This window comes from Chamaea fasciata, unplaced genomic scaffold (assembly GCF_029207755.1).
Source record: "Chamaea fasciata isolate MVZ Bird 193981 ecotype frontalis unplaced genomic scaffold, bChaFas1.0.hap1 SCAF_19, whole genome shotgun sequence".
In the NCBI taxonomy this organism is placed as follows: domain Eukaryota; kingdom Metazoa; phylum Chordata; class Aves; order Passeriformes; family Sylviidae; genus Chamaea; species Chamaea fasciata.
The window spans coordinates 515,412-529,536 of NW_027094104.1; the positions used below are offsets into that span (position 1 = coordinate 515,412).

The 14,125-nt window shown below is 42.3% G+C and overlaps 1 protein-coding gene across 2 annotated transcripts in view; it reads right to left on the reverse strand.

Moving 5' to 3' along the window:
• The window catches only part of CA10 (carbonic anhydrase 10), a 201,132-nt gene extending 188,204 nt beyond the window's left edge, over positions 1-12,928 (reverse strand). The window contains exons 1-2 of one of the 2 annotated variants that reach the window (XM_066200218.1): positions 12,699-12,928; positions 11,600-12,098 (exon numbers count right to left, since the gene is read on the reverse strand). In XM_066200218.1, coding sequence (XP_066056315.1) covers positions 11,600-11,660 — 61 coding nt within the window. In that variant the 5' untranslated portion in view covers positions 11,661-12,098; positions 12,699-12,928. The remainder of the gene's footprint in view (positions 1-11,599; positions 12,099-12,698) is intronic. The other variant, XM_066200219.1, reaches the window with a different exon arrangement.
• Between the last annotated feature and the right edge of the window lie 1,197 nt (positions 12,929-14,125).

Below are 14,125 nucleotides of genomic sequence, written 5' to 3' on the forward strand. Positions count from 1 at the left end.
TTCTGTCTCACTGTGCTAGATCTCTGGGAAAAGCCCTGGGCCCTGACACTCCAAATACTCTGTCAGTTTAGAAAACGTAATTCTGCAAAAGCTTGAACAGCCATTTTGACTTTGGCCACATCCTCAAATGTCAGTAAAACACATCTGTGGTGACAACCACCCCTGTTAATGGCAGGCAGACTGAAGGGACGTAGGGTCTTCTTTTAACAGTTAGGGACAGTTGCTCCACAAATTAAAACCAACATTTAATCTCTATAGTTCTTATTTTAACTTCTACTAATGCCAGCTCATATATAAACAATGTAACGCTTTCTTCATCCACATTTATTAAAAACGGTACACACTCTTAGTGTGCTATAGAATAGGGGAAATACAAAAATATAAACTTCCCTTCCATTCAAGAACAGCCAAGATCAGTCTCAAAGAGCAATAAATAATAAGATACTGCAAACACCAAACATGAAGAAAGACAGCTGAAACCATTCCAAATCCATATCTCTCAGTTACTTAACAATCTATAGGTTCAGTCAATTTAAAAGATCTAGGAACAGGGGTTTAGTGGATTAGTAACAACAGACCATTAATCTCTGCAGCCTCAATTTTAATCCAGCAATAACCAAAGTGATTGAAAATCATTCTGACACGTGACTAGTAAAGCTCCTAGGCACAGTTCTCTCCCATACCTTAATCCCCACTGTAGAGGTCATGGCACCTTTCTAATGGAACTGTTTACCAAGGGACCTCTGCTTGATGTTTAACTAAACTCTAGGCCAACATTTTTGGCTGAGTAATTGCTCTGCACATTACCTCCCTGAACTAACAGCTGATTTTGAAGATTTTATTTTGCGCTTCATTTCAGCCTATATTAGCAAAGCTTTCTTTCTTTCTTTCCTTGAAAAATGTCCAAAACAAAGTTGTCTAAGAGAAACACTCACTTTCTACATTACATAAGATTTTAAATAAACATGTAGGAATTGATGACTGTCATCCTAAGCAAATGCCAGGAGATTATTTCTGTACAGTTTATATAATATCAGTGAAAGTTACATCCAAAAAAACTTGAATTTTAGGAATAATGCACTAGTAGTACATCATATACTCTGGCTTTAAATATAAGAATGCTTTATTTCAAAGATATTACCTTCTGGAGTGTTCAGTGTTAAGTTCAATTCTTAAATGACCAGTAATGTGATGATATTAAGTGATCAAGATACATTTCATCATTTAGTCCTCCACAACAGTTATCAGCATATCAGTAAAGAAGCCATTGAAAGAGACACATTGCAAAAAGGGATTTAAATTCAGCTGTTGCTACCTCTGTGGCCTGAAATTTGAGCCACACACTCCTTTTCAGGAGCATTAAAAGTAAGATGCTCTTTTACTACTGCATAGTAAATAAATATTTAAAAACATAAAAACACAGCAGACACAGAAAGTCCCAGCTACATAGAACAGGGAAATAAAATGGGAGAGTTTTGAGAGTTACTTGCTGCTATTTGTGAAGCATTAAGTAATGGCAAAGTAGGACTAGGGCTGGAGCAGAGAAAAGAGAAGGTCTGCAAGTTCTGTGCCCTTTGGCAGATACAATCCAAATACATAAATATGATGTAAATGTACTGCAGAGATGTTCAGCTGTTTTTATAAATAGTACAATTTTTTTTTGCTTGTGGTGGAAATTGATTCATAATATTATAAATGAGCCTTACCTCATGTAAAACATGAGGAATTTTTCCGCTGACACAGACTGAATATGCCACCAGCAGAGGAGAGGACATGTTTGCCTTGCTTGGTCCTAGACAGAGGGACTGACAGATCCTCAAGTATTTTATATTCCCCGCCCCCAACAGTTTTCTCTCAATCTGACTAAACTCGGTTTATCCAATCTAAACTCTGCCAACTGCTTGCACAGACCCAGCATGAGGTGTCCCAAACATCCCTCTAGGTGCCACCTGGTGCACAGCAAAGTCCCCACCCCATTGGATGTCCTATTTATATCAGGACTTGAGATCAAGAAGTTAAAATTTGTGCTGGGAAGAAAGTGGAAGAGAAACTCACATATAAAAAGCATTGCATATTACCACTCACCCCCTGTAATTTCACTTTATAGTCTTTTGGTTGTGTTTACTATTGTGGAAGATGGTGTTTGCTTCTTTGAGGGCATCCATACAGTGAGAATGAACAAAATACAGTCCAGTTTGTATGAATTCTGATTGTACCGTTTCTCTTCCTATGCCAATCACCCTAGAAAAGTCTGCATCTTTGCAAAATTTTTGCTCATCTTAGCTGGGCTTTTCCAAAGATTTTGTATTAATTCATGTATTATACCACTGCTACTCCTTGGTTCAGCAAAACACTTCAGCACATCCTTAATCTAAGATGTTTTATACAATTACATGTTAAAACAGATTCAGATATGGTATACATGTTAAGACTCAGATTAGAAATGGTACAAACTCTAAGGCTGCTATAGAATAGGAGAAATAAAGAACCCTTAACATGTCTTAAGTTTTGCATTTTGCTGAATCTGGCTGTTAATATATCAAAATAAAATGTATAGAGGATGACTCAGATTTTAGCTTGCAAGTATGGAAACATGCTACCTAATAAAATAAATTATATTATTCATTACTCTATTTTTCATCCTATTTCACAATGAGCTAAATACCTGTGACTCGAGAGCGAAGGCACAATTACAGACTGGCGAAGATTAATTTTTAACAACTTGGAGAGAGTGCTAGGGGAGCTACTGAAGATAAAAATTATGCATCTGCAGATAACTTTAAATTCCAGTTGGAATTACAGCCACACAGTACCCTCAGGATTGTCTGGGCAAGCAAGAGGAGACTGTGGAGTCCTTGTAGATTATACTTTGTTTTCCACCAGGTACAAAAATCAATATGACAATAAGATAATGCTTGTAAATATTAATGTGAATAAAAAAAACCTCCAAAACACCACAAATGTTGAATCCAGGTGAATATAATGCAAACAAATGGGAGGATTTCAGACATGATGGCCAAAATGCACTGGGGTGAGGTTTCAGCCCTCAGAAAAAATTCACGTATGTGTTCACAGTATATCCAAGAATTCCAGCAGTACAGAAAGGAACCTGCTGGGTTGCTGAGAGAAAATTTCAAAGATAAAATTTAGGACCAAAATCTCTGGTGCCCTTTACTGTGTGTTGTCGCCTACACCCACACTGAGGGGATGTGAAACACGAGGCAGGAAAGTGCTGCTCTTGGAGGAACCCACTCGTTACTCACAGCCCAAATAGAACCAGAAAAAGGCCAACTGAGTGAATCTTAATAATTTAAACAGAATTTAAGTAACACACGTTTATGGAGGAACCTTGTTTGGATCTGAATTTTACCTTAATATCACACTAACTCCTGGAAACCAATTTAAGTTAAATTCTAATTGATTTAATTCTTATGCATACCATAACTGTATCCTATAATAACTTCACACATGATGAAGAGAAAAAACACCTTGTAATAGAAAGGCAGAGAGAAAAGGAGGATCCAGCCCATGAAGGGACACACCAGGGCCCTTCTGTTGCCCTGCATGCACTGAGGAGATCCAACCCAAACAGGGGCTAAGGGCAATCTTAGTGTTACAAGGCAGAAATTAGAGTAAAAATGGACTGCAACTACTCAAAGTCTTGTTGACTGATTTTCCACATGACATTTTACATTAGCTTCTCCATCTCTGAAAGTCTGGCCAACACTCTGTATTCCCTGCAAACTGCTCCAAGTTCTGACACCAAAATTCTTTTTAATTTTTTTTAACTGAAATATAATGCAAAGCTCTTTCATTCATACCTTTCATTCTTAGATAAACCAAGACAAGCAGTCCCATTCAGAGAACTCTCCTGTCAGTGTTTACACACTCCCCAGCAGTAGGATTAGGACCAGTGTAGGGTCAGATGAACTCCTTTCCCTTCCAGCAGTGGGGAACATCATAGGGTCACTCAAACACCTGGCCCTTCCAGCAGTGGCATTAGGACCTCCACAGGGTCAAACACCTTTCCCTCCCAGAAGCACCAGCCCTTCCCTTCCATAACTGCAGCTTCCCACGCGGGAAATAGCACGCCTCAACTCGAAGTCATGTGGCATTCCACTGATGTAGAAATAAACAGCTAATTCAGCATAAAATTTCATTCCCAAGAACACTGCTAAAGGATTGTGATCCCTTTTTACCAGCAGGTATAAATTTTCAGCATCACCTTTTTCCTGAAGTTTCTTTTCTCTGCTGTGATGGCAAATCCAAGTTAATGCTCTTTCTAGCAGCCCAAGAATGTCACATTGCCAAACAAACTTCAGCTGCAGCAGCAGGAACCCTTCCTGACCTGCTCCCTTAGCTACCCAAACACCATCCTACTGGGAATGGCAGGGTTTGCTGGAGGAAATAGCCAATTCAGCATCACTTCAAACTACCTTAGCTACCCAAACACCATCCTACTGGGAATGGCAGGGTTTGCTGGAGGAAATAGCCAATTCAGCATCACTTCAAACACTTGTACATGGTTGCATGTACAAAAGACCCTTCACTAGCATTCATTATCTTTTTCTTTTAGCAGTAATAATCCATAGGAGTCCTGCTGGCAAACCAAAAAAAAAATCCTCTTAGGATTATTTCTGAAGCAGAACAGGGCTCTATAGTAGTTAACAGCAGGAAGGAACTTAAATTGGAAACAACCCACAAAAATGACAAGAGGATGATTTTTCAGAAACCACGTTTCCCTCTAAATTCATCTACTCAAATGCTATTTCCAAAACATAGAGATGTCAACACATTTAGAGGGAAAAAAAATGATAACGTTGCTTAGCTGCCTCCTCCATGCATTTGCTTAGAAGCTTGGTCAAGTCAGTGCATGATTCTTTCCATTCCATACTTAAAGCTTGATCAGGTTAAGAACTAATGATAAAGGGAGGAGAAAAGACTGTATGCATATTTTGCTAAAAAGTACATCCTAATTAGTTTTTTCTGGCTTAGAGCTGATGTGGTATTTTTCTGGCAACAATATCAGAAAAGTTAAAAACTGTGGCACATGTAAATTTAATGCTATTTTAACTACAGAAATACAAATGTTACAGATTCATGAATTCAAAACACAAGTGTTTTCATGTGGAAACATATATCTGACAATGAAAGTATTTATTTTCTTTTGTTCTGACCACTGATTTCAGAATGCAATGTATGTGGAAACTGATCACCTTCCATTTTCCAAGATGAGTAAAAGTAAATGAAATATTTTAAGGCTGTGATCCTGCAAGGCTTTACCTGCCATCTAAAGTTTTTCTCATTATTGACAGTTCAATTTTTGCAATTGTTATGGCCAAGTCCCAGTAACACCAAAGCCCTTTATCACATTTTTGGCAGTTGCAAGGACTTTTGGAGTGGATGTAAATGTAGGTTACCTTTACCTCAGCTGTCACCTGCTAAGCACTATGTGACAAACTTTGCCATATTGGTAAATTGAAAGTTTGTGCTTATGAGCACCCATGTGCATGAATGAGGCAGTACATCACCAGAAAGGCCACAGGATATACGTCTATGGTGTTTCAGCCCTCTATTTTCATGACAATAATAACTTGCTGTTTTATCTCCAAGAAATTCCATTAAAAGACCCTTGGCAGCTTTTTAATGATCAATAGTTAAACTAGCAATAAAATACTCTACTACTTTCATTTCAATTGTAAATAGGTTTGGCTGTAAAGCCTCCCCTCTCTCAAATGCCATATTATTATCCTTTGAAAAAAAATATTTATCGTTTATTTACCAATAATGTTTCAATTCATTTACCACTGTGCAATTCTTTTTGCTAACTGACATCGTCCTCTGTATGGACCTTGTACTTTCTGATGGCATTACAACGGAAATACAGTCCCATTGTACAGTGTTGCCTCCAAACAAGTCAATTACAATTTGATCTCTGTTTCCTGTTCCTCCCAACACGGTGTGCAGTGAAGATAAAAACAAGACAGGAGCAAAAGAACACTTGTCACAGTATTTCGGTATTGTCCATAACTAACTGTCACCTAGTTTTGTCTGCTGCTTGAGCTGGTAATGAGATAATGATGGAACAGTTTTATATAGTTCTCTGTTAACAGCCCAGATGGGCCAATCATCCCCCGTCTTTGCCATGTTAAGTTTAGCCATAAACAATCAGCAAGGATGAAAACAGCAACTTCCTCCTCAGCTAAATTACCACCTTTCAACCAAGAAAGAAAGTGATACTTTGACCAACAGCAACAGAGGAAAAAAGTCTTTTAGAGAAAGCAGGAATTTCTTGTTCATTCCTGTGAAAGGAATACTCAAAATGCAAATGGAAAGCCATTTCACAATCCTTGCTGTATTTAAAATCTAATTGCTGTGGAATAAAAAACTGAGAACTTTCCAAAAACGTCAAGGGCAAAACTTCTCTACAGCCTCAGTTGCATTTTAAAGAGCATCCTTAAACTGAGAGTGCTTAATTTGAGTTGGGTTTGATTCCTGATTTTAACCATTTTGTCTTGGAGGCTTGGTGTCCAGTTCAGTTAGATTACAATGAGGCAACACAACAAGGTGATGAGGTTTCAAAACTGGCTATCTACATCACTAAGATCTGGAAAAGAATAGCCACAATAACCAGTTTCTTTCCACCAGTTTATTGGATGGAAAATAGCTCAGCATAATATGTGCAAAAACTATTCATAAACATTCCCTTCTACTAACTTAACATAAGCTAAAAATATGTGTGTTGTTCCAGCACTTTAGCACCTATCTGGTCACGCACTAGCTGTAAAACTAACAATAAAAATAAATAAAATGATAAAACAATACAAGACGTGCACCGAAAAAAAGAGTAAAAGCAGACATTGACAGGAGAGTGCAAAGACTATTTCCAGAGAATTTTCAAGCAGAAACATCTTTACACCTTTTGAGAAGGTGTGAAAAATCTCTAAAGTGAGAAAGCATTCCAAAGCTGAGGAACTGAGAGCCTCTGGATCCAACCTATGGTCCCTCCATTCTGTGAATGTGAGCAGACAGACTGAATCCATGGGGATTTTCAGTAACATCAACAAACTCCATGCAGGCACGAAGGTTTGCCCACATATATGAGGCTCTGGAGATAGTATTAAAGCAGGAAAAAACACTGTAATGGGTAAAGTTCTTAGTTACCAGAAACCTTCTACACGTTACGCCTTCCTGTATGCCTGGTACTCACTTTCACTTATATGTGTGTGTGTGTCTGTATATATATGCACTGAATAATTCCTTCCCCAAGAATATTACAGATCTTACTCAAAAGTGACAGAAAAAAGCTATTTCTGTGACACTATTTGAGGATAATTAACACGGTTTCAACATTTTTGTCCTAACATAATGAACCATTCACTATTCTAATGTGGGACATTAGAACTTTGATATTATTCTCATCGACAAGAGTACTTCTGCTTGAATTATTTGAGGTTGTGTGATGCTATGAGAAGTAGAGTTTTCAGATCTTACAGACCATGATTCAGCAGGTAATTGCAGCCCTGGCTTAATTTAAAGTTCCTATAGGGCATCTCTTGTGTTATGCCAGGTAATAAGAGCTCAGAGACTGCAGAGGCAGCAAGACAGAAAATGAAGCGTGAATGTGCTCCAAATCCATCTCTAGCCCTCAATGCCAGGAGATGCCACATCAGATGCTTAATACACAGTGGAATTCCTGGATGGATGAGGGGTTTTTTACACCACCTCAGTTGTTCATGATACATGATTTATGGCACTTGCTCGCTGCCAAATAGGCCACAGAAGTTGCATCATAAAAGGGATTTGGCCCCATGTGCCTTGACAACATGGCAAAGGATGAAAATACTTCCAAATAACAAGATAGCTTTCATCCATATTAGTTCCCAGAAGCCAAACCAGTAAGAGGTTTATATGAATTCATAGGAAGGCACAAATATGTTGACCATGCAGGTTTTATAAATAATTTTGTTGATGTTTTAACAGAAAATGTGCATGGAAACCTTCTTAATCAATACCCACGACAGCTACATTTTCTTATTTAAACCAAGAATTCTAAAAAATTTTGAAAACAACTTCCTAGCTTTTTTTCTTGAAATTGATTGTTATTATCTAAATTCACAAAAAAAAACTTCTTCATGGTTCATACAAATGACTGTGTAAGCCAAGGTAACCGCCACCTGAGAACACTGGTGCTAATTTATCTTTGGTAGGACTGTTACTCATGAAGGAAATTCTGGACATCATATAACAACTATTATCTTCTTTGTATATAAATAGTATAATCCCTGTGCCAGGAGTATCTGCATCTTCAAAGGATCATCATCTAGCGAGGGTTTCTTCCAGCATTCTGTCTACTCTGCTCTGTGCTCCTTCTACGATGAACAGTATCATTAAAAGGACAAAACATCGAAAGTCGTAATACAAATCATGACTTTTTTTCTCAGAGACCACAAATCAAAGGAATAAATATGACTTTGAAGGAAAGCAAGGGCCTTCATTTCTGTCTAAGGGACAGAAATGGTTTTCGTGGCCCTTCAGCCTGTTTGTATTTCTCATTTGCATCTGCATGAGGAAACTAGATTTTTTTCAAACAAGCAATTCCAAGTAGCAAAAGCCTTAGTTCACTATGCCATGAAAACAAAAATATTCAGTTCATGAAGTTCACAGATAAATTATTTCCCAAACACATAGAAGTGCCAGTAATTAAAAAAAATCATCAATTTCTAATTCTCAGTATCATTTCTTCCAAAACAATCAATCCCTCAATACACACAAGGAACTGATGGATACAAAATGTTAAGTATAAAATATTTTGAAAGTCTATATACACCTCTTCTTAATAAACTACTTGCCATATACTGTCTCCAACAAATTCATGAATGCGAGACACCAAGAAGTCAACTATATAACTTCATCATTACTTATTTTAAATAAGAAACACAGCACTAGTGCTACATTCAACATAATTTATACTTAAATGCTATGTAATTACACAGCAAAAGACATAACACTGAACCTGTGTTTAATAAGTTTATTAATAATGATTAAAGAACTTAACGGTCTGTTCAATTCAGTGAATGACATTATCCCTTTGAAGAGCAGCCCCCCTAATAGGCCCTAATTCAAATAACCACTGGAATTAGCAGGAGGAAGATCACAGGTTTAAAAGACATTGAATCAAACATTTGCTCAGGTTCAGGAAAGATCCATGTACAGCAGACCTGTCTTGATCTTCACGGTTGAAACAACTGAATGAATGAGAAAGAAAAAAAAAAAAAAAACAACAAAAACCCCCCCAAAAAACAGAAAAAAAAATACTGCCACACTCCTTAATTCACATTCCAGTCATTTGCAGCACTAGTGCTCAACTAGGGGTTTTTTTAAGTAACATGTTAAATAAATGACCAGTGCTGAAGTGCTAAAATATAGAGTGTCTGCAATACTGTGCTGAGGCAATCCCTTACCAGGCTTCATTACATCTCCTATTTGCACTGTTATCCAGACATCCCAGCTAGATAATTTGCTACAAAACCCAGTGTAAAAAGAATGGCAGAGGCAACATAAAGAGCATTACTGCCGGTCAGGTATCTCCACCTTTTACTCCTTTTTACTAAGATGACAGATACTGAGGATTCCTTAAAAAAAAAAAAAAAAAAAAAATCCCCGGGAAGAAAAATAAAAACAATGCTGAAGCCTGTGTACATCCTCTGTGTGGTCAAAATTCTCTGAAACCACAGCTTTAACCATGCAGCAGAAGCATCCCACTATTCACTTATTCCTTTTATTTACTCAAAAAAAAAAAAGAGAAAAAGCAAGTAGACACGGTATGAGTGTGTACAGTACCAGGTATTAGTGCTAGAGGGAGATGGAGAGCAATGGGAAGCCCTGCAGGACTGATCCCACTGGTTCAGAAGCCTGGGATCTCCCGTCTGAAAAGCAGGAAAGGAAAGCGGGAGCTCGGGGAACAATGACAGCTAAATGCATGGCATAAGTAGCTGCACAGAATGGGACATCTTCTTTCTGTCTCACGACATTACTGTCACAATGGCCAAAAGAGCGACGAGCTGCAGTTTGCTATTCTCACTGTGGTACTTTTAAAAGTCCCCAATTTGAGGAGTACTGGACAGGTGGCACATCATGCTGAGCTAAATAGATAAGTGTGAGATTTCAATGACAAGAGGCAGCAGGTTTTGCTGTTCTAAAAAGCAAGAGAGCAAATTTTTCTGATGGTACCAATGGGCATGAGTGGAAAGTCAGCCTGTGGTGTTGGCAGTGTCACCCGGCTGCCTGGTGGCAGATGGTGCCAGTCTGTAGGGAGAAAAGGAAGGCTGATGCACACCGTGGGCTGACAGCGATGCTATTTGCTCAGGAATAAAGGAGCTTTGGGGCTGGTGCAGGCAGGACAAATTAACAGGGATGCTGAGGCCCCAACATTCATGTGTGCCCAGCCCAGGGGCTGGAAGTGTGGAAAAACTGGCAGGTGCTGCAGGGAAGTGCAGTGGGGCTCACAACTGCCAGGGGGAATGCTGCAGGTGCCGCTGCCTGGGACACAGCCCAGGCCAATTCCTGCATGGTCTCAGGAGAGCTTTGGAGCTGGCTCGCCCTGCGGACATCCAGGCTGAACACTGACATGTCCACCAGGATCTTCCCCCAGCAGTGCCTTGCTTGTGCTACTTGTGTTCCCATTTCTGGACTTATGCAATGGGTGGAGGGCAGAGGCAGCCTGCGGGAAGTGGAGCAGTGGGAGATGCAGGCAGCCTGCATCCCCATGGGGTGTCCTGGAGTGTCCCAAACTGGAAAACTGGCCACTTCACTGCTCCTGCCTCCCACAACATAATTATTCCAGCATGACCAATATGACAAATTAACAAGGGCTTCTGCAGTCAAAGGAAACGTTTTCCCTCAGAATAAATTGTTCAAATCCTTTAAGCTAGACACCTAGGCGTGCCTATTCATTAACTGGACAACCTTTGGTGACAACTGAAATGACCTTTCTACATACTGAAGAGACAGAGATCTTTGCAAGCTTAAGATAAAGCTGGAAATACCAGCCACCACAGAGCTCTCTGAATGGGGCTTTTTTTTTAAAGAAAAAAAAATTTTCAAAGCACAGACACAGTAAAGCTCATTTTAAAAGCAAAGGCACATTCTTTACTGTTACCCAACCCTTTGCAGACCCTGAACTGTGGCACCAGAGCATGACAACTCCATCAACAAACCACAAAACCTTCAGCATCTGCACATCAGCCAAGTTTAAGAACTTCAGGAGATACAAAATTCCGGGATCACAGCAATGCTGCAAATAATTATCACAGTCAGGTACACTGGGAATTATAAGCATGTCCTTTATCAGTACACCATGCTGTATATTGCAACCAATGAATGATAATTAAGACACATGTATTGGAATTAAGCGGGAGAGGGAAGTGATGTGAGTCGATTTCTGTCACAACCCACTCACAGTACATCATTCATGGATTTTTAAACTATAGTTCTGATCTGGGTTTAACTGATCCTCTTGCCCCTTAATAAGGGGACACCTGGGAACCCTGTACGGTATGTCCCCTGCTCCCTCACCCTTTCTGTGCTTGCTGCATACCTGAAATGCAGACGATGAAATTCGCTTGCAGAAGAAAAAGCACCTCCCAAACAATTTCCATCCTCCGATTCTCATGCCAAGTGCATCCCTCGGCGAAAAAAAATAACCAAGATCAATATCGCAGTTTGAACGATCCCAGCAAATTTCCTTTCGGACTTGCAGACTGTATTCCCCAGATGTGCTGACAACACATGTCCGAGCTCTCTCTCCGCACGGCTCAAGCGAGATCCCTTCCCTTCCTTCGCCCTCCAAAAGAGACCACGAAGCCAACTGCCAGCACCGGGCTCTTTCGCCTCAAGCGAGAAAAAATTCCACCAGATTTCCCAACACGACATAGACAACAAACACCAACTGATCCGATATGCGGAGAGTCTCTATTCCAGGGGCGGCCAGGCGCAAATTAACCCCAAAACTCTTCGCACGTCTCAGCGGGGTAGTGCCGGCATGCCGGGCAAGGAGTCGGCGGCGGAGGGGGTGGATTCCCGTCCTGTTGCTGCTGCTACAGAATGAGCGGAAAGAGATTAATACCCGCTGCAAGCCCCACCACCCCCGCCGCGCTCAGAGCACGCAGCCCCGGCTGGCCGGCCCCGCCGCAATCCCGGCGCGCCGCGGCGGCTCCACCAGGCGACTGCAGGGGTCGGGCTTGCCCCGCGCACCGAGAGCCCTGCCCCGGGGTGCAGCCCCGCAGCCCCCGGCAAGAGAGAACACGGCTGTCTAGCAGCGGAGGAGGGGTGGGGTGTCGGGTGTGTGTACCTCCCAATGCGAACGGCACAAATGCGGAGTCTGCATCAAGTGCGGCTTGTGCGCATCGCCGGGCGGCTTGGCTGAGGACGCCAGTATTTCAAAACTTATTTGAACAAGAAGGGAAAGAGATTCAGACCCGAACTTCTGTCGGGTTGGTGGCGGAAGGGACCGGGAGGCTCCAACTGAGAGTTAGCGAAGTGCCGGCGCTGCAGTGCATATCTGATGGCATTCCCCGGGCACAACAGCTCTGCATAGCTTCCCCTCCCTCCCCCAGAAAAAAAAAGAAAAAAAAAAGAAGAAAAAAAAAAAAAAAAAAAAAGCAGCAGTACCAGCTTTGGGGCAATCCCTCACTTACCCCCAAATCCTCCTGGTTTTTGTCTCTCCCAGCTCACCGGACGTGCCGCTCCAGCCTGCAGTCCCAAAAACAAATCGAGGTCAAGCTGTGAGCCGCCGGCTGCCACCGCCTACCTCCACCTCAGCTGTCGGGAGGTACCATCGCTGCTCGGAGTTGCCCGTGCTCCCCGGACCGCGGCTACTCCGCCATGTCCCTGGGCTGCGGCCGGTGCTGCGGGCGGCAGCGGCGGGCACAGCCGGGCTGGGGCGGCGGCGCGCACGGGCGCGGGCCGGCGGGCGCGCTCCGCCGCGGAGGCGGTGCCTGCGCGGGCGGCAGGGCCTCTCTGCGCCGGCACCGGGCCGGGCCGAGCGGGGCTGGGAGAGGGGGCACGCCCGGCCGACGTCCCACGGGCGCCCGGCTCGCCGGGCTGTCTTCTGCATTCCAGAGGATGCTGCTCACTTGGGTTCAAATGCGCGGCCAATTTGATTTTGCTCTCCCCCGCCACTCCAAGGAAAAAAAAAAAAAAAAAAAAAAAAAAAAAAAAAAAAAAGAGGCGCACCTGGCGCAGGGAGAGCCTGCTTCCCTGGCTGCGGATGGGGAAACTGGGCGCAGCGAGACAGCGTTGGCGCAGAGGCCGTGGGCAGGGGTGCTGCGCGACGCGGGACGCCGGCCGCGGGCGCTGCCCCGGGCCGCGGCGCCCGGCAGGATGGCTCGGGCTGTCGTGGAAGAAGGGAGGGGACTGGGGCTCCGGGCTGCAAACGAAAATCCCGGCTCAGGGCAGGTGTGAGAAGGTGCAGTCGCTTCGACTGAGGATGCTTTCGATGATCACGACGAGGGAAAGGGGAGGGAGAGAGATGCTCTGGGTGTCAAACTGATCTCCTAGCTCTTGGCAGGAGTGCAGAGGTCATATTATAAACACTCCAGCGGGGTATGCATGCAGAATAAGTTGAAAACAGATTGGTTTGTAAACAGTTCTGCAACCTGGGCATACTTGGGGCAAACAAGGGCATGCTTGTAAAATGTACCTTTTTGTACATTCTAGCAAAAGGTGGATGCCTGGATCTCTGAATGGGGAAGGAAAGCATCTTGAAGAGAAGAAACTACAGGGCTATGTTATTTCCATCATCTATAAGAAATGTGTAGAACTCCCAGGTTTCAAATATACCTGATGGTATTTAATTGTGGCAGATCAAGAAATCCTTGAGTGCTTCAGAGCAAATGGATGGGACAAAATCATTACTGTTTTGAGAGGAAGAATTGGACTGCAGGCACTTAATAGTCAGTGTGATGCTTGTGATCATTTTGCTGGTTCCCAGGGTAGTGCAAGTGCTCTTTGCACTGCAGCAGTCTCTGCTCATGCTTACTCCATCTCTTCTTACGGCTTACAAAGAGACTCAGGATTCTATCAGATTAATTGCTATTATCTGCCCAGTGAGAACAGTGAGGGT